The sequence below is a fragment of the Drosophila albomicans genome, chromosome X, assembly GCF_009650485.2.
Source record: "Drosophila albomicans strain 15112-1751.03 chromosome X, ASM965048v2, whole genome shotgun sequence".
NCBI classification, from domain to species: Eukaryota; Metazoa; Arthropoda; class Insecta; order Diptera; family Drosophilidae; genus Drosophila; species Drosophila albomicans.
In genome coordinates, this window is record NC_047627.2 from 5,847,976 (window position 1) to 5,868,312 (window position 20,337).

Sequence of the window (20,337 nt, forward strand, 5' to 3'; positions counted from 1 at the left end):
GAATGTAATTTTATTTTAAGAATTTTTCCAACTACGATTCTAGTTTTCAGTCTTTCTGTATTTAAGATCGAAAAGTTTTTAATATCAAGATAATCAATTGACTTTTCAATCAAGATTTATTTAATTTTTTTTTTTATGAATTTCGAATTTCAATATTGTAGTTTTGAAAAATGTGTTTTTTTTGTTTATAATTTGTATTATCCGTTGACTGGATTGTTTAATTACCGACTATTAAAAGTTTGTGTTGATCTCACAAGTGTACATATACATAGTCAATAAATATTTTAACAGACTAACTATACATTCGAAAAGATTGATGTGTAATTCAAAATGGAATAAAGCACACACTCCAAACACACATTCAGCCATGCAAACGCAACAGGCTGCGTCCATCCGTGTATCAGTGTAAAACAGTGTAAGGACACCCATCGCAGTTAGGTGGCATTTAGAATGTGGTCCGTGTGTGTGTGTGTGTAGATGTGCTTGTATGGGTGTGTGTGCGAATCAATGGAAAGTAGTTAGCAACGCGCCTAAGATGCGTTTTCATGGCCGACTGCGGTACAGTGTGGAAGGGCATCATTGAAAGACTATTAACTTGGAGTTGCAAGACAGTATAGATTGTGTGTGCATTTGTAGTATAGGCGCGATCGCATATGACGAAAAACAAAAAGTGTGTATGGTATATATACATATGTGATGGTTGGCACTTGTGATTTTTATTAGAAGAAATATCCACCCTCGGGCGCCTTTAACTGTGTGGCATTAAACTCGAATGCGCCATTAACCTCCTGGAGCGCAAGTTTCTGCTCGGCCTCGTCGTCGCCAGTGTTGAAGTAGGTATCAATGATGGCATAGGCCTTCTTGTAGACCTCTTCGTTCTCGTGTAGCTGCAATGCCTCCAGCTTATCGAGACCGCCCAACTCCTCCAACATCAGGCATAGATTTTCGGTGTCCCCATTTCCTCAGCAAATGCAAAGAGATTGAAAAGTCCTGTTTGGACCACCTTGATGGTGCGGGGATCTTTGGCATCCAGCAAATCAATGAAGGGCTTCAATATCTTGTTCTTTTCTATTAATTCCAAAATATGCTCGGGTGTACCCGAAGTGGTAGTATTGGTCCCTGTCCAAGCTGCCTCTTTTTGTGCCTTGAAATCGCCCTTCTCAGGCACATGACGAATCTGGTGAAAGATGCCCGCATCGATTACCGCCTGAATCTGTTTCTGATTGCCGGCTGTAATGTTGCTCACAGTCAATCCTTGGCAATATTACCCTTGGGGTGCTGCAGCAACAAGCCTAGTTTGGGCAAACCATTCGAGGCTATAACCACATCGGTCTGCTGATCTGTTCCAGTTACTATGCTGCCCACACAACGAAGGGCAGGCACAATGATACTGGGTTCATCGGTCTTGAGAAGATTCACCAGCTTTGGCACTGCATCCGTATCGACGACCGCCTGTATTTTGTGGTTGTCATCGTCAGTGACGTAGGAGAGTGCCCAACAGGCAGCGGCCAACACCTGGACGTCTTGGCTAAGAAGCAATTGAGACAGTACTGGCAACAAGCGCTTCACCTGCTCAAAGGGTGGCGATGGATTCTTGTTGCGACACAAGTTTGACATGAGCCAGACAATGTTGCGTAGGAACGAGATGGGTGTGTCATTATTGATTAGTGGCAAGATGCCATCGATCACATTATTGTAACAATGTAACGTGCCGCGGCGCCATCGCCAGCAATGATTCCGAGTGCACAAATAGCCATCTTAGCCAGATTTATGGACTTGGACTGCAACAGGGCAATAGAATGCGGCACTGCATCCTGTTCTATCACACAACGAGTTTGCTCAGATGTGCCAGAGGCGATATTGGTCAGGGCCCAAGCGGCTTCGAATTGCAGCATGGTGTTGCCAGTATTTTGAAGGAAGCTAATGTAAATTGGCACAATGCCATGCCCAATCATCAGATCAATGGGCGGATTGTGTTTACGACTTAGCATCTTGCCGGCCTGCTGCATACCCAGGAACTGTCGCTCCTGATCCTTGCTGTTCATGGCAATCACAATCTCATCGACCGACAGTTGCCCTGGCGATTGGCCGTTGATCTCCTTGAGAGGTGAGATGAGGTGATCCTCTTTCTTAGATGTGCGCAACTCGATGGTCACCTCATGGTGACGCATGCGCGAGTCCTGGGTCTTAAGAGAGTTTGCCTTGTAGTGATTTTTTTTGTAGTTCTTTTGTAGTTCTTTTTTGATAATTAAAATAGGAGTTTACAGCACCTTTAACACCTTTAAAATCGAAATAAAACTGATGTAAATGATTGTAATCTTACGGAGAACGTAGCAGAGAATTGGTTTCCGATGACTACTTTGATTTGCGCTAAAAAAGTTTGTAAGGAAAGATATTGACAAGTCTGAATAGAACAGAAAGAGAAGGAATAGAAATTCGAGAATATATTGTCAATGTTATTAAACATAATTTGTGCAGTGCAAATGTTAGTGATAATGCACTGCTGGCATTAGTTATTGATAGTGATATACAATATATGTAAGCATTGATATTATTTTCAACAATTAAATAACCATTAAATTTGTGAAATCATTTTTTATTACATATATTTATAGTGCATTGAAATACTAATGAAATCAAAATGAATCAGAGTTGTTCCACTGTTCTTCGCTTCTATTAGAGACGAGCATTGTTTTGCGTAAATATTTGCAATTTTTATCGATGCGCCATTGTTTAGTTGAATTAAACAATGTTGTTTTTGTTGTTGTTGTTGTTGCCACACAGAACACCGAATAAGAAGAAGCTTGTAGAAGTTGCAGTCGCCAGTCGTCTGAGACTTCGACTAACCTCTCAGGGCTCAGCTTGGCAAGCATTTAATGTTTAGATGAGCTTACATAATAAATGGTCGCATCGCTTTGGATCGCATCGTGAGGCAAGACAAAGCCTAATGAACTTCCGTTTTGCCAATGATTTTCTGTGTCAATTGCCAATTAAACTTTTGCGACTGAGAAGCTGCCAAAAAAAATGGATAAAGAAAAAGAAAAACAATGCAGAGACAGCCCGTCCCCGTTTGGCAATTAAGAGTTACGTAAGCTCCGCGGCAGAAGACATTTCATAGATAAATGCGAAGACTAGACGTATTTCGTATTTGTTATTCGCAGACAAAAGCCTTTATTACAGAATACATAATTGGGGCACTCGCGATGGAAAAAATCACAGATTATGGGGCAATCAGCTTCAGCTTCAGCGAGTGAAGTCTCCATTAAGCGCACACAAAGTGAACTATCAAATCTTGTTCATCTCTTCATCTCTGTCTCTCTCTCTTTTTGAAGTGATTAGCTATTTTGTGTGTCTTACCTTGCTTGATTTTGATAGATTACACAGCTAGTTAGGCAGTTGATTGCAAAAAAAATAATAGTAATATATTTTATAACATATTCAATATTTAAATAATTTCAATGTCAAATTGGAGAGCGTAATGAAAGACATGTGTTTTGGTTATTTGTTGTGGAGATAGCTGAGGTAAGTTTATTAGATAAATAAATAATAATATGATAAAATGATTGACTTGTAATAATAATAATAAATACTTAAATTATAAAATAGTAAAATATCTAATAACAAAATAAAAGAAAAATAATCAAATAGTTACTTTATAATGAAATAATCAAATAAAAGAATAAAGAAATGAAGTTAGAAAATACTGAAATAATAAAATAGTAAAGTAATAAAGTATTGAAATGATAAAATACAAAAAAATTAAATAACAAACAATGAAAAAAATTAGTGAGATAAAAGCAACATATACCAAATTAAAATACCGCATGTATACTATACCAAATATACCAAAGTCTATATTTCGCACATTGATATACCATACATAGTAAATACTACATTCAAAATATACCATAGATAATAACTTCTACAATTTTTATCTGAAATTATCTAAAATCATAAAAATCATGACATAATAAAATAGTAAAATAAGAAGTAATGAAATGGAAAAATAATTAATTGCAAATACTTAAATAATAAAAATAATATAATGATGTAATGGAATAATAAAAAGGTATAAAATTAATATGATTAAATAAAAAAATATTTTATGAAAGAAGTTAAATAACATAGAATAAAGTAAAGTCATAAGCAATTTGTCTCCATATACATTTGTGAACTTTGAAATAGCAGTGCTGACGACCTACGCGGTTAATTAAAATATACTATTAACAAATGAGCACAAATTCAATATTCTTAAATAAATATGCAACTAAACCGTTATATACAGTTGTGTGTTTGTCGAACTTCTATTTTAAAGTTCACAGCTGTATGTCTTATGCTCTTATTGCTTGTTTTCTTAACCAATCATAAATCCTTGTCAACTGCATTAAAATTAATAAATTAATTTTCTAAATTATTAGGAATTATTAATGTTTATTAATATAACTCCTTAAAGCAAATTCTACAACGACTCTGTTGTCTCTTAATAAAGAACTTAAGCGGCACTAAATAAGTTCTTATGAAATTCATATGTCAGGGTGAATGAGGAGACTTTATTGATTTCAATATCTGACTTTAACTGGTATTGCTGTCAATCACATTATGAAAATAAAAAAATACATAAGATCTTTCCATTTAAAATGGTTCTATTAACAAAGAATTTGCCGCACCGGGGTCATCTTCATGTCAAGGGGAATAAAGCATAAGATAATATAAGGTACATATAATGTGCTAAACATCGTAAATAGTCAGCTTAGTTGTGGCTTGCATCAGCTGCACTTGAACGATCAGGTGATCAAATGTTCAAGTGGCCAAGTGATTAACCGCAAAGACAACAAAACAATCAAAAGAACAACAAGAAGTCACTTCATAATCAATTCATTTGTGTGCAAATCACATTTCAATCAACCGAAGAACGAAAATGGAATTGAAATTGAATTTGAATTTGTATTTGTATTTGAAACTGAAATGCAAGATTTGCATATAAAGAGTACACAAATACAAAGTATTACGTGATTGAATGATGGCCAAAAGCATTAACTCGGGCAACTCAATTAGACGAACGCCTACGCGAAATGTTGAGCATGGGATTCGCTTTGATTGGAATTGGAATTGTTAATGGAATTGTTCAGATGGGTTCAGATGTTGGATCGTTGGATGGTTGATTTTGGTTTTTGATTTTGATGCGTTGCCAGCGTCCAAAATCAAGTTCTTCTCAATTACATAGACGACTTTTTGGGGTCTCTCAAGTGCAGCACTTGACACACGCGAGATTAACTGGCTCGAGTTGTTGTTGTTGTTTCTGTTTCTGTTGTTGTTGTTGTTGTTGTTGCTGCCACAGTGGCAATCTGCCCTGCTGCTGCTGCTGTTGCCAGTCGCATGTTGCAGCCAAACAGTGATTGTTGTTTTAATTAACGAGCTCGCTTTTGATCGCTTTGAAAAATCAATTGGTTCGTTTCGTTTCTTCGCTCTGCTCTGCTCCACTTGAGCTTGGATTTCATCTGAGTTCGTAGATCAGTAAATAGTTTTCGTATCTTGTGGCTTTTAGAAGAGAGACATTGAATCGCATTGCTGCATTGCTCTCCAATCAAAACCAAACAACATGTAATACACTTTGCAATATTTGCTTTATGACTGCCGTTTGTGTTTTGCCTTCTTTATTAGCACAAATGAGCTCGCATTTAGCTTTGCGTCTTTACGTCTTTACGTCTCACGTCTCGCCAAGTAGTTAACTTATTACATTCTCATATAAATATGTATCAAGTAGCGAACAAGGTTAGCCCCGAGTCTAGTATGTGTGTGCGCATACTTATTCCACTCAATGTAAACACTGATCGACAGATATGCGTATGTGACGCACTTTGAATACAACAACAGACCAAATCAAAATTAAAATCAAAACGCTTCAAATGATGTTTACATCGCTGAAATATGTGGTGTCGGTACTTCAGGCGTCTAAACACAAATTGAGCACTTTATTCTAGCCTCAATTTCATTAAATTTATCAATGAAAATGTGCTATTTACAATAGTTAGTTACTTTGAAATTGTTTACGATTTTCAAAGCAACACAACTTTTATCACATTTGTTTAGTTTTATTGAATCAACTTTATCAATAATAATGTATAGTTACTATTATCAATAACGCAAGTTAAAGCAACTTCTATTGAAAAATATTATAACTATATACTGTCCTATTACTTTTTTGTTTTCACTATTCAATGTGACTTTTATCAATGATAGTTATTAATTTGTTGCTATTATCGATAGCTCAAACTATCCATTACTTATTTTTATTGAACTTATACATACTGTCATATTCAGGCATGCTCCGGTTTTCACTTTCGGTTTTCGTTTTCGTTTTGAAATCGAAAACGACAAAATTGGTGCTCCCGTTTTCACTTTCACAAGATTTTTTCGAATTGCAATTCGAGAAAATTTGACTTGCCGAAATGAAAAGTAAATGCCTTTTTCTATATTAAATTGGATCTTATTTGCAAAAGGAAAAAAAGTAGTTGACTCATTGGTTTATTGTCGTTCTTTTAAGACCGCCAGCAGATCAATTAGGCTTGTAATTATTTTTAAAACGACTAATTTCTGACCCCACCTCAAATTTGAATATCAAATTTTGCCGTCGGCAACAACAATTTTCGTTTTGGTGAGCGACCGATAGGTCCGACACCATGAGTTATCGCCTAAGCTGCCATACTTTCGATAGAATGAAAAAGCAAGTTAAAAATACTTGTATAATCAAACGGATGGCGATAAATTTGTTGAAGTTGGGTAAAATATGTTTTTTAAAAATTAATTAATTTAATTTAATTAGTTATGTGCTAAAAGTGTATAAAAAAAATTGTTGGAATAACCGGAATGAAATGCATTAAAAAGGTGGCATCCCCATTTTTTGTGGGAAACAGCTGATTAGCCGCTCAACTGATTTTTTTAAAGAAAGTTTCAAATCTTTCTTTGCAAAAAAGACAAAAGGCAAATATATTTCATTCATGGGAAGCATACATAAACTATGCAGGATAAAAAAATCCTGAGTGAGTTCAATCCACGCACGAAATTGGACATACAAAAGACATTTTTTCGCGTTGTTTACTTTTAACCAAAACACAAGTCAGCTGTTTTGGTCCCAAATCGAAAACGAAAACGAAAAGTGAAAACCGGAGCATGCCTGATTATATTTTTGAGGTTTCATTAATTAATATATCTCTGCTTTTGCTGTCAGTGACATTTGCTTGCTATCGAAAATAAATTAATTCATTTCGTTTGTCATTTTCACAATAATGTGGAATATATATATATATGGAATATAGAAGCATTAGCTTAATAAATACAAAGCTACCTTGGGTTCCATGAGGTTAAACTGTTTATTAATTTAGCATATCAAAAGCGCATTTGGAAAGTTCAGTTTGGTAAAGAAGCGAGAAGTTTTGGCTCAAACCGGTTTTGCTTGCATCCTCCGACTTCTTCTCAATAGAATTGAATTGATTTAAATGTGCAACAGCAGCGGCAACTAGGCGAATCGCATGCACTTGGCCTTCTGGGTGTAGGTGACAGCGCCGTACTCCTCGACGATCTGATCGATGGCAATCTTGTTGAGATTCTCGAGATAGAGTCGCGTCTTGCGCGACTGAATGATGTAGCTGATGACGTCGTGCATGTTGCTGAAGAAGAGGAAACCGGCGGTGCCGCAGCTGAGGTCCAGATAACGGAAGCGATTCACATCGCAGGTGCAGCCATCGTATAGGAAATAGATGAAGTCATTGTTATTGTGAAAGCGAAAGACCACATAGTTGCCCCACGGTGCCATCACAAAGACGCGCTCCGCACAGCGAAATCCGGCACGCAGCAGCTTACAGATGCTATCGTAGCATCCATTCTCGGACCCAACCACCGCCATCGTTTCCGGTATGCGCAACAGTGCCGGGTAATGATTCGGCTGAGCTCGCACCACATCGTGAGGTCCCGTTGTCTCCGGGCACGGATCGAGCGGCTGGATCAGCTTCGGTGGCTCCGGGCATGGAGGGCACTCTTGTTGTGCCATCACGGGGGCAACAATCGTTGCCTTCTTCTTGCCCTTTTTGCTCTTCCGTCCGCCTTTCTTGCCCATCTTCCTGCTGTTCTGCGCTTAGTCCAACGAAAATAATCGGATAATTTAAGCTACCTAATTTAAGCCGCACTTTCTTTGCATTACGTTCAGCGCCTAATTATATATAAAGTTTTATATTTTTGCTATAACTATTTCCGCCACTTTTGCACTCACTTGGTTTAGAGGTTTAAATGCAACACTTTCAATTAGATACCGAAAAACCGTGCAAAATGTTGGGAAAAGCCGAAAACTGCAAACCGAAAATGAGAAAATTTTAATTTTGTTCGTTTCCAATTTTTTCCGAGAAATTTTTATTTTTTGTGTGCACAGCTGTACAACCAGTTCTGAACTGAATGTTTTTTGCTCCGTTTCCTCACAGGTCACCTCGTATTCCCCAAATCAAAGGCTACTATGATCCATCGAAATGCAGTAATCTCAGAGATTATCAAGAGAAGAGAATTGTTTGACATCGATATTGATGTGTATCGATTATCCTCTAGCTTATTAACAAGTTCAAATCATTTCGAAAATGCTGAAAATGAAACAAAATTTAAAAGTGAACAGATCGAGAGAAATTTATTAAAAATATAAAAAAAGTGCAATAAGGAAAACTGCACAAAAAAATAAAGCAAAGCGTAAAATATATGAAAAACTGCTCAAAGTAAGATTACTGCAATTGAAACAAAGAATTTATAAAATAACTTAATATTATTCTTATTATTATTATTATTTTTATTGAAATATGGAATATAATTCCAGAGCGGCTTAGTCCTTCAAGCTAATAAAAACAAGTAAGAAAGTGTACTCGACTGTGAGATAACCGCTACCCATTTTGAATAAAAGAAATATATTTTGCGGTATTTTTCTCAAAATATGCCGAATATACATTCAAAATATACCATAGACGGCTCAATATACCAGATTGTCAGCCAAAGCAACTAAGACGCCTAGTAAGTTGGCGTTTTTGTCCATACAAAAGTATTTCTTTAATAACTTCGACAATTTTTATCTGATCGCAACCAAATTTTCACGAATCATACTATAGTAATTATTATTATATATATTCCAAAGTTCTCAACTCTAGCATTAAAATTACGCTTGTTATTCATTTGTTATTTGCAGGGGCGGAAGTGGGCGTGGCAAAAATTTGAAACAAACTTGGTCTGCGTGCAAACATAACAAATGCTGTCGAAAAAAAAATATAGCTCTATCTCTTATAGTCTCTGAGATCCAGTGTTTTATACGGACGGACGGACAGACGGACAGACACACAGACGGACTGACGGACATGGCTATATCGTCTCGGCTGTTGACGCTGATCAAGAATATATATACTTTATACGGTCGGAGATGCCTCCTTCTACCTGTTTCATACATTTCCTGCCAGCACAAAGTTATAATACCCTTCTACCCTATGGGTAGCGGGTATAAAAACAACAGTCAAGTGTGCTCCAAACAAACAGTGATGTATTATTCCTAAAATATATCAAATTCATATACCAAAAAATTACTGAAATGCACTATAGGGTGTAAAATATACCAAATAGTCAGCCAAAGTAATTATGTAGGCGTTTTTAACCATACAAATAATATTAATTGAGAAATAAGGAATTTGCAAACACAGAAATTTAACTATCAAACTTCGAGTAAGTATAATGTGATGTTTTCCTCAACACTTCGCGTGTCCAGCGATTATCTATTTGCATATTCACATCAGTTTGATGGATGATCAAGAAGCGAGTATTTGGCGAATTTGGCATGTTTCAATTTGATTAAATCGCTGCCATTGTTGGTTGGTCATGTTCTTCTTGTGACTGACTAATCAAAGACTAAGACTGGCCAAACATCGCAAGCACGTAATTAATTTTATTAACCAAACGGTTTTGAGTGAGCAGCAGCTGCTCTGACAGCGCATCTGAGCTGCAATTTAGCAAGCTGTCAGACGTTGATAACTGCAGATGTAAATGAAGCAATTGAGCCAAGCTACAGACTGACTGACCGGCAAATGGCCAAACATGAAACGCCAATTAATTAAGCTGTGTGTGTGTGTGAGTGCTAAGCACTTGACAGCGGGGGGCGTAAGATGTGTGTTGTGTGCTGTGTGTGTTGAGGATGAGGTGCTGGGGCCATAACTCAACCTCAGATAGATTCTTGGGCAATCAAACGTGAAGCACGATTGCAAAAGGATCCACAGAGAGTGACATCGAACACTCGCCTCGACACTGTGGCAACAACAAACAAACAAACAAACAAACAAACAAATAAAAAACCGAAAAGCGACCGAAAATAAAAAGTGAATGTCTGCCACAGCAATTAAAAGTTGTGGCGCCTCAGACCCTTGCCACAGAGTGCCAACAAACAACAACAACAACAACAAGAACGAGCAAAAACCCCGCAAACTGCAAAATAATTAAAGCTCACAAAGCTTGAGAAACAACAAGCAGTAGAAGTAGAAGAAGTCGTAAAAGCAAACACAATTGTCAATCCACAAAACTCTGACGAAGTGTGAATACTCTACTAATATAATTTTGGAGGAAAGATAATACTATTTTCCATAGGATCTATTGGACATCAAATTTATTATTCATTTATAAACTTAAGAAATAGTTATTATATAGATAGCAATGGCTTGGACGCTTAAAGTATTGCCAACTTAAGATATATTACAACTTTGCTATGTTGCAGTTTTTACCACAATTATCTAAAATGAATTTAATTTATAATAAGATCGAATAATCAATCAAGAATATTGCCTTTATATTATTATACTTTATTATGTTACAGCTTGCATACATATCCATCTCTATTAATTTGAAGATTTGCTTAAGCAAAATACAATATACACACAGAGAAATGTGTTAAACGCTTTAATTTCCCTTTTTTTTCAAAATTCTTTGTTAATTTCGATAATATAAATGGAACAAGTATTCAAATAACAAGTATTGTTTATATAATTTGAATTATTTTTTATTAAAAAAAAGTCAAAGTTTTCACATGTTCGGGGTTTTTCAAGTTTTATAATTTTTTTAATATTTGGTCGAAAGATCATTATGTTCATTATCAGCGAAATATTGCCAGTTATTTAGTATATTTCGGTCAAAAATTAAAAAAAAATGCATCCACATGTGCTTGCCATTGTATTTGATTTATGTATATCCTACATATTTTACTTATTTGATTGCCATTAAATATATAATTAATATGTGTATATTTTAAATTGTTTTACACATTTCCTTCTCATACAATTTTTTGGTAATTCTTTCTTCTTTTATAAAGCACAAAACTTTACTTTTGCCAACTCTTCCACTGCAGTCGTTGCCCACTTGTACAATATGAAATATTGAACAATAATTCCGCATAAAAAAAAGTTATTTATTCAATTACCGCATGCAAATTACACACAACGCGTACAGTGGGGCTGAACTCGAAGAGTATTCATTAAACAATTTTTCGACAAATTCAATATGCTTTGCAATGTCCAAGCAAATCTCTCGATGGAATTCGAATTTCGAACCGGCTTCTTTGCATCCCATTCAATACACACACGTATATTTAGCACACACTATTTCCAGTTTTATTATGTTAGATGCTGCTGCTTTTATGGCCAGCGTATTTCGAGCACTAATTTGCGGGGTTAACAGAGAGTGGGTGGCTAGGAAATACCCTGTAAATAGGATATGCGAAAAAAGTTAAGTTTCTTTACTAAGTGTAAGAGATTTAAATTGGAAATACAGTGAAAAAGAATGAGAGGAAAAGGAAGATTTATTCCCTCACTTATTTTAACAAAGTAGTAAATACCCTGTAATTATTATGTAACATAAAATATGTTCGAAGGAAATGAAAATGGAAAGGGAATTTAATACATTTGTAGTAAAAGAGATCAGTCAATACCCTGTAAGTAATATATATAAAAATAAGTTAAAATGAGTATATTAATACTTTTCAATTTAATTAAGATTTCAGAGAAATCTCTATTATATAATATATTTATTTGTCTTCTCTATTTATGTTTACTTACAGAAGTCAATACCCTGTAATTACTATAAATAATTTCAAATACTGTGTATTTATTGTAAGTAAGTCAAATTTGACTTCAGTGTTGAAGTAAAGAAATATGGTAATGGAAGGAATAATGCATATTTTGATAAACTTGCAGTAGAAGAGATTTGTCAATCCGTTAATACTACTATGTTTCAAAATAAGTAAAAATAGGTATATAAATAGTTTTCAATTTAAATAATATTTCATTCCGAATGAAACCGTAGAATATTCCCTATTTGAACATACTTACAGTAGAAGATAACTTGTCACTTCCTCGCTTTTGTTCTCAACTCTTAACATTGATTTCTGTCCAGCCTAAAATACCTCTTTCGCAGTTTGACAACTGCTGGGTGAAGCCAGTTGGCCATGGTTATAATTTGGCAGTCTTAAAATTGCATTCGCAGACAGTTGCCCACTGTGCAAACAATCCCAGACGCTTCACACCACAGTCTGCAGTTATTTTTGTTGGAAGCATTCCCCGATTTGAGTCGCCGTTCCAGACGCTGCGGCGTGTGGCACTTGCCACGTCTATTGGCTGCGGTTGTTGCCACTGCAGCAGTGCAATTTGCATCGTTAATTTGTTTGGCAGGGAGGGGGCAAGCAACGTGCTGCATGTGGCAAGTGGCGAGTGGCGACTGCTCGGCGACAGTTTCGCTGACTTCGCTGAGCTTGCTTCACACCTTGCAACCAAATCGCAAACAACAAGTTGGATTGCGGCATCGCTTTTGGGTGCTGCCACGTCATGAGCTTGCAACGCGCCACAATGCCACAATGCCACAGCGCCACATGCAACTTAGCAACTTGGCAACTTGGCAACGCGGCAACACAGCGGTAAGCATGTGCAAATGTTGGGCTCTCAGCTGGTGTCACAAGCTGCCACGAGGCAACCACTTGGCTGCCATGATACGAGTGTGCGGCATCTTCGGCTTGCAACTGCAACTGACGCGGTCGAAAGTCGCGAGTTGCAACAGCTGTCACCACAGCGACAATGCCACCAAGCGTTGCGCTTGGCTTTTGCTTCCGCCATGAGAAGCGATGCTGGCATACTCCCAACTCCCAGCTCTCGACTCCCAACTCTCGACTCCCAACTGCCAGCTCTTGACTCCCATCTCCTCAAACTCTGCTCCTCAGTCTCTTATCTCGCTTCTGCACTGAAAGAAACAAGTAGTTGCTAATGAGTAAATAATGTATACGTTGCTTAAAATATTGTCATCATATAAATTCTTGATATAGCATTATATCGATTCTGTTGGAAATTGCACAGCAAGAGTCACAATGATATTTATACAATATATAAATATCGATTAATGATATTTAAAGTTAATAGAGTCGCGCATCCTTGTGAAGCAATAAAAAAGGGTATGAAATAAAAGTAACAAGCGATTTAATTATTTAATTTTCTTATCTGTTGTAATACTTAATTAAATGCATTATAAATATCTGTTGCTTGAAACTTTTTGTTTAAATACTTAATTGAAATTTAAGCTGAAAGTTATGTAAAATACTTCATTTTAAATAAAGACATGCATTCCATCTAAACTATATGCAAAACAAAAAATAGTATAATAATTCTTCACTAATTAATTCTTTTAGGTAATATTCTTTGAATTCTTTAAGCAAGATATTCATCTTGAAATGAAAGTATAGCATTTAACCTTAACAATTTTTTTAGATCGAAAAAATCATAAATCAAATTTGCAATCTAATTTTCAATCCACATTTTTTTTCTCTTTGTGTATAAATCATTATCACATTATTTATTTATTGATTCGGAATGTATTTATGCTCATTTATAAATTCTTTTGTTGCATTTCATATGGTTGTGATCGTAGTTTTTCTCTGTGTGCATTTCTGTTCGCCTTCTTTCTACACTTCCCACATTCCCTCTCTCTTCTTTACTTACTCTGCCGCTGCCTCGGTGTGTTGCATGCTGATTTTATTGCTTCATCTTCAGCTGCAGGGAGAAAGAGAGTTTAGCTAATAGGCTAAGCAGAGGCATATGCCACTGCATCAGCGCCTCGTTTGTGGTATGCCACATACACACACACACACATACACACACTAATACACACTCGCTATTTATTTATGCTATGCTGAAGCAGCACTTTTCACATGAGTAGGACTCTGCCTTCGTTTCTTCCCTTCTCGTTGTCATATTTAAGTTTTAAGTTAAGCGCGAGCCAACCTCATTATGTAAGCACTCTCAGAGTCTTCCAGTCATTGTGGCAGCCACTGTGGCACTGTGCAACAGTCGCGGTTGCAGTTGCAGTTGCTGCTGAATTCAGGTCAACGCAGTGTAGGAGTCAAAGCAAACATATTTTGCCACTCGAGCATTTGAATAATATCAGCACTATGAACTATGATCTGCGCGATGGCAAATCTGCATGACTAGGAAACACAATGATCTATGAATTATGAAATATAATGCAATATGCACATAATATGTAAATGTAAAATACTTAAATTCCAAATTTCGATGTGTATTAAATATTGCTATACTATTTCACACCGACTTTGCTCTGTGATCTGGTTTCATTTTGCGTAAGGCCAGCTCTATATTTTATTAGCTTGGAACTAGTCTTTCAAATGTGGCATTCAAATTTCAATTAATGTTATTTAATGTAGACTTTTTGGTATTGAAAATAGTTGAATGATAATATTAGTATAAAAATGTATCACATTATTAGTTTTAATATATTTAGCAATATAATTATTATATTAATATAGTGCAGCAAAATATAATAATACTAATGATGTGATATTCATTACATATATTTTCTACAATTCTTTACTCAATTGCTAAACCAACTAATGAAGCTAAATATCATTTAACAAACTTCATTGTTGGTTTAGTAATTGGGAAATTAAATATAGAAAATTTCAAATGTTATATGTATATTGAAATGACATTAGAATTGTTAAACTTACAGCTGTGTTCATTAAAATAGCAGTGCGGGAGAAGCAAAACTACATAACAATTTTTTTTAAATAAATCTGCAAAAACATATACATAATATTCTATACAAATAAACATGAGCAAAGTTATCGAATTTGAGATCTTTTTGATTTTAAAAGAAGATATTTTTAATCCCAAAACCGTGATTGCAGAAGAAACTCTTCTTTTTAGATTTCATGAATCTAAATATCTTATTTCCGGTATTTTTGTTAATGTTAAAAAGTTCTACAATCAAGATTTGCCATCATCTGTTCAATCTCGAATAAAATATTTTTGAACAAAGATGTTTTTAATTTTGAAAAGCAAATTTTGCATAAAAATCTTGATTTAAGATTTCTTCAATTTAAAAATAATTTTTTAAAATTTTTTTTTTTGTTTTTTTTTTTTTTTTTAAGATATATTCAGATTTGTAATCTTCTTTTCAATTTAGATTGTTTTCGTTCAGTGTAATTTAAACTCAGTACTTATTTATATACTCCAGTATACAATTCTATCATATTTCATAAGAAGACTTGAGAAAATGAAACTTCTGTTAATTCTTATAATATCATAATTAATTCAGTAATATGTACTACATGTAAAAAGGTCTGTCGTTTTCTTAAACCAAAAACTTTAATTATTATCGCCAGATATATTGCAAATAAAACGTATGGATATATGGATAATAAAGCATCTTTACAGTGAAAATAAACATAAACTGAAACAATTTAAAAAATAAAAAAGTTATTCTTATAGCTCTAGATAAAAGAATTAATTAGAGCTAAGAATGGTTTTGGAATTTTTTTTCTGCTTTCTTTTTTGTTCTAATAATTGCAAAAATGAACAAATTCGTACGCAAATCAAAAAATGAACGAATTTATTTATTTTATCGTATAACAGAACAAGTTCCTAAAATCAATCTTAGCTCTAAATATAGTGTTAATCCAAAGATTTAAGAATAACCTTCACTTATTTTTAAAATTGTTTTAGTTTATGTTTTTTTCATTGTTAAGACTTATGTCAGAGAATTTTCCATATATAATATAAATGCATTGAATATTCAAAATATTCATATATTTAACTTTGAATCATTTTCAAACATTGCAAAGTTTTTCAGCCATTGCTTGAACCACTCGGCAAAGAATGCGTGCTTTGCAGTTCTAAACCCAGTTGTGGAGAAGGCGCTTTAAGCTTATGCTGCCAAACTTGTGCTGAATAAGTTTATGCCAAGCTGCGCCTGAGCTTTTCGCAGGGGAAATTGCAATGCATAAATATGAGTTCGAGTGTAAGTGTGTGAGCGTGAGTGTGTGTGAGTGCGAGTGCGAGTGTGTGAATATGAGTGTGTGTGATTTTATGTTATATGTATGTATAGTTGAATATTTACGATATGCTCCTCAATTGGTCATAACTTGGCGCCCTTTAAGCTGCATCGCTACGTTCGCATTCCCATCTCCATTCCTGGCCCCTTCCTCTTCCCCTTCCCCTTCTCCTATCCCAGCTCCTTTACCACCTGCAGCGGGCAGTCGTGTTATTTTGTTAAGAGAATTCGCATGCCTTGAACCAAAAACAGTTAGTTGCTCCGCAATGCGAGCTGATTGGGATGAGAATTGGGATTGGACAACGACAACGACAACGATGATGATGAGGACAATGAGGGAAACATTGCGAGTTAAGGATATGCTGACAGTTGAACGATGTTGCCAAAAAAATAGAAATCTGCAACAACAACAACAAAGGAAAAGCGAAAACAAGTTGCCACACAAAACTGGAGCGGCGCCGCGGAGTCTGTGGCACTTGGCTGCAAAACGGAGTCATTGGGTCAGGCAACGCATTGAAGGACGCCAAGTTGCAGTAGTCATAACGACGGCAGCAAAAAAAAAAAAAAACGTGGAAATTGTGGCAACTGCGGCGCCAATGTGCCACACACACACACACACACACACACACATATACTGTGAGGGCATGTGGCATGGTTGAATGCGGCAGGTAGCGAAAAATCAACATGAGAAAATGCAAAACGCGCTTGCACGCAAATCAAACATCCGGCGTGGGAGCAGAGCACAAATGAGCAGAGGAGGAATAAGAGGAGAGGGAAAGGGAGAGGGAGGCAAGTTCGATGGGGTTTGCTCCCATATTAAAAAACTTTCAAGTGGCAAGCAAGAAGAGGCAGCTTCTCGTTGGTTCGACTCGCTTCGATTCGCCTTTAGCATGCCTTAATCCTAATCGCAAACTCGGCTCCAAATTGTATCTTTAAGTTGTTCTCTTGTTGTTATTGTTGTTGTTGTTGGGGTTCACCGTTTTACGAGTTTCCTGTTCAATGAAGTTGCACGTGGGCAGGCCAAAAGAATTGTTTGTTATCGGTACACAGCATCAGCTCTACATACATAATGTGGAACTCCCGCCTCCCCATCCTAGACATCTTCCCTCCCCCCTCCTTCCTCCTTCTCTCAGTTCACGACCCAGACCAGACCTGACCTGACCTGCGCCTCGTCTTGACCTCCGAGTTGGCTCCTGGCTCCAGCTCTGACTCTGACTCTTGGTAAGCGCCTGCTAATGGCAAATATCCATAAGTCTCATATTGAAAAGGGGCAACATCAAGCTTCAATTGGGATTCCTTGTTTTTCGGTTTTCGGTTTTCGTTTTTCGATTTTTTTTTTAGGGTTCGCATTTGGTTTTGGGACATGCGGCATGTAGCATGTGAGAGTGTGCCACATTAAAGCACAAAGTCAGCGCCGGCTCAGCACAATTTGTGCAGCACAAAATATTCAGCTTCTAATCCGGTTAAATATTCATACGCAAGCCACAAACTCTATGATCTTTTCCTTTGGCCTCATATATTATTTTCAGGATGCGTCTTAAATCGATTCAAGCAGCTTCAGCTGGAAATTGATGAAGAGCTTTCGGAATTTATTGATAGTTCGATAAGGGATTCTTAACATAAATTGATAAATGCAATGCACAACTATTTAAGCACTAAAATATCTGTTAAATTCGAAATAAATCTATCTATTTGAATAGTTAAATATTCGTTGAATTTCAAGTAAATTTATTTGTTTATTAGCTTAGATTAGATTAAAATATTTGTTAAATTATAGCTGCATTGCTACACCAAAAGATGATTAAAAAATCTATTTTATGAAGCAGTTTTGAAAAGATATATAAATTGATTTATTTCAGCTCTAAAATATTTGTTAAATTATCAATAATTCTATAAATTTATACTTTAAAATACTTTTTAATTATAAATAATTCTATCTATTTATTGGATTAGATTAAAATATTTGGTAAAGTGTATCTGCGCTGTTAATTTATTAGATTAAACTAGATTCAAATATTTGACAAATTATATAAGCTGTGTGCTAAACCAAAAGATGATAAATAAATTTATCTTTTGAAGCACTAAAATACTACTTAAATTATAGATGTGAAAAGATATATTAATTTAACTATTTTATCATAAAAAGTATATTTAATTATAGCTGCATTGCTAGGTCAACAAATAAGATATAAATTGATATTCCGAATCATTAAACTTATAAGTCAGTTATTATATTATTTTATGTTTAAATTATGTTATTTATTGGTAACCCTTTAAGATCAACTTTTCTTGTAGCAAACATTGTCTTCACACTACTTAAAATTGGGACTAAAACTATTTTAATTGTAGGCTTACATAAATTCTTAGCTTCTTTTTTGTATATTCTTTAGTTTAATAACCTATGTATTTTATTATCTGCATTTCAGCATTAATATTTCCATACTATTTTGAATACAAGCTCAAGAATTTATTAATGTCCTTAAAGGGTTAAAGTATGACTGTATAAATACAAAGCTTCTTTTTATATAGTCTTTAGTTTAGTACACTTTTCAATTATCTGCATTTTAGCATTAATATTATACATATATTTCCATACTATTTTGAATACAAGCTCAAGAATTTATTAATGTCCTTAAAGGATTAAAGTATAACTGTATAAATACATAGCTTATTTTTATATATTCTTTAGTTTAGTACACTTTTCAATTATCTGCATTTTAGAATTAATATTATAAATATATTTTCATACTATTTAGAATACAAACTCAACAACTTTTTAAAGTCTTTAAAGTGTTAAAGTATGACTGCAAAAATTTCTAGCTTCAAAAGTAAAATGCTTTAAAGCTATGCCACGAATCGAATGTGAATAGCAACAACTCAAATGGAATCGCAGCGAATCGAATCGAATCGAATCGCATCGATGCCATCGTGTTGTGTCAATTGTATTTATAGACTCGGAGCTCAAATGTCAGGCGCGATTGATAATCGCATTCAAGTTGAACTGGTAATGGTATCGAAGATTTGTATCGAAGCCACCGCAACAACAGACAAATTGTATTGTGCTCAATTGTTTGACGTCGTCTTGAGTTCATTCGTTCATTCATTCATTCATTCATTCGTTTAGCTTCCTTCGCTTCCTTTGCTTCCTTCACTGCTTCGTTCTAGTAAATTTGGCAAATCGCTCAAATTGATGCGACAGACGCCGCCGCATCGAGCAATAAACTACTCAAAGGCTTTTCCATTTTCCGACTGCGTCCTGAAAGCAACAAGCTAAATAAATATAACTCTCGAAAAATGCATGAAAAAAATGGAAAGGCAAGCATTGGCAACGTTAATGACTGACTATTAAAATACCCTGTTGAACTATTTAAAAGAGAATTTAGTTAGAAAAAAAATTATATTAAATGAGTTACTAATAAAAATGATTGCCGTTAGATACTCTAAATAGATTCTTACAGCAAATTAAAGTTGAAGGCGTCGAAATTTATTGCATGTCAAAAAGTAAAGACTCCTTCTGCTGTTGCCTCGTTATAGGGCATAATGAAGCACAAAAAATTGCGCAGAAGTGAACGAAGCTGGGAAAATGGATGGGGGAAAAAGGCATCTCCAAAACATACAAATACTTATATACAAATAAATGATAAAAGATGCCAAATTGCCACCATTTTGGCTTTAGAATAAAGAGGGGACAATTTTGCAAACTCAAGAGAGTGATGTACTTGCAGATACTCTGTAAAGTAGAAAAAGCTTAGGATTAATAGCAGTCTTAGTATAGAGCAAAAAATAATTTTGTATGGAAATGAATAGAGATGAACATATGTAATAATATTTGGAAATAGAATTTGAGTCAATTAGAGAAAGGAAGATAGACTATAAATGCAAGTTTAGCAAGTAAAATGATATAGAATAAAGTAGAGAAATTAATAGAGTTGAATATAGATAATACTAATA

General features: G+C 35.1%; 1 protein-coding gene and 1 pseudogene across 1 annotated transcript; both read right to left on the reverse strand.

The window, feature by feature from the left end:
- Positions 1-679: 679 nt before the first annotated feature.
- On the reverse strand, positions 680-2,261 carry LOC117568137 (importin subunit alpha-like; annotated as a pseudogene).
- Positions 2,262-7,346: 5,085 nt separating this feature from the next.
- LOC117577654 (uncharacterized) lies at positions 7,347-8,443 on the reverse strand. The gene is made up of 2 exons (XM_034262541.2): positions 8,267-8,443; positions 7,347-8,206 (listed from the first exon to the last, which is right to left on the reverse strand). Exon 2 carries the CDS (start codon positions 8,111-8,113, stop codon positions 7,517-7,519), a length of 597 nt encoding a protein of 198 aa, XP_034118432.1. The 5' UTR covers positions 8,114-8,206; positions 8,267-8,443; the 3' UTR covers positions 7,347-7,516.
- Between the last annotated feature and the right edge of the window lie 11,894 nt (positions 8,444-20,337).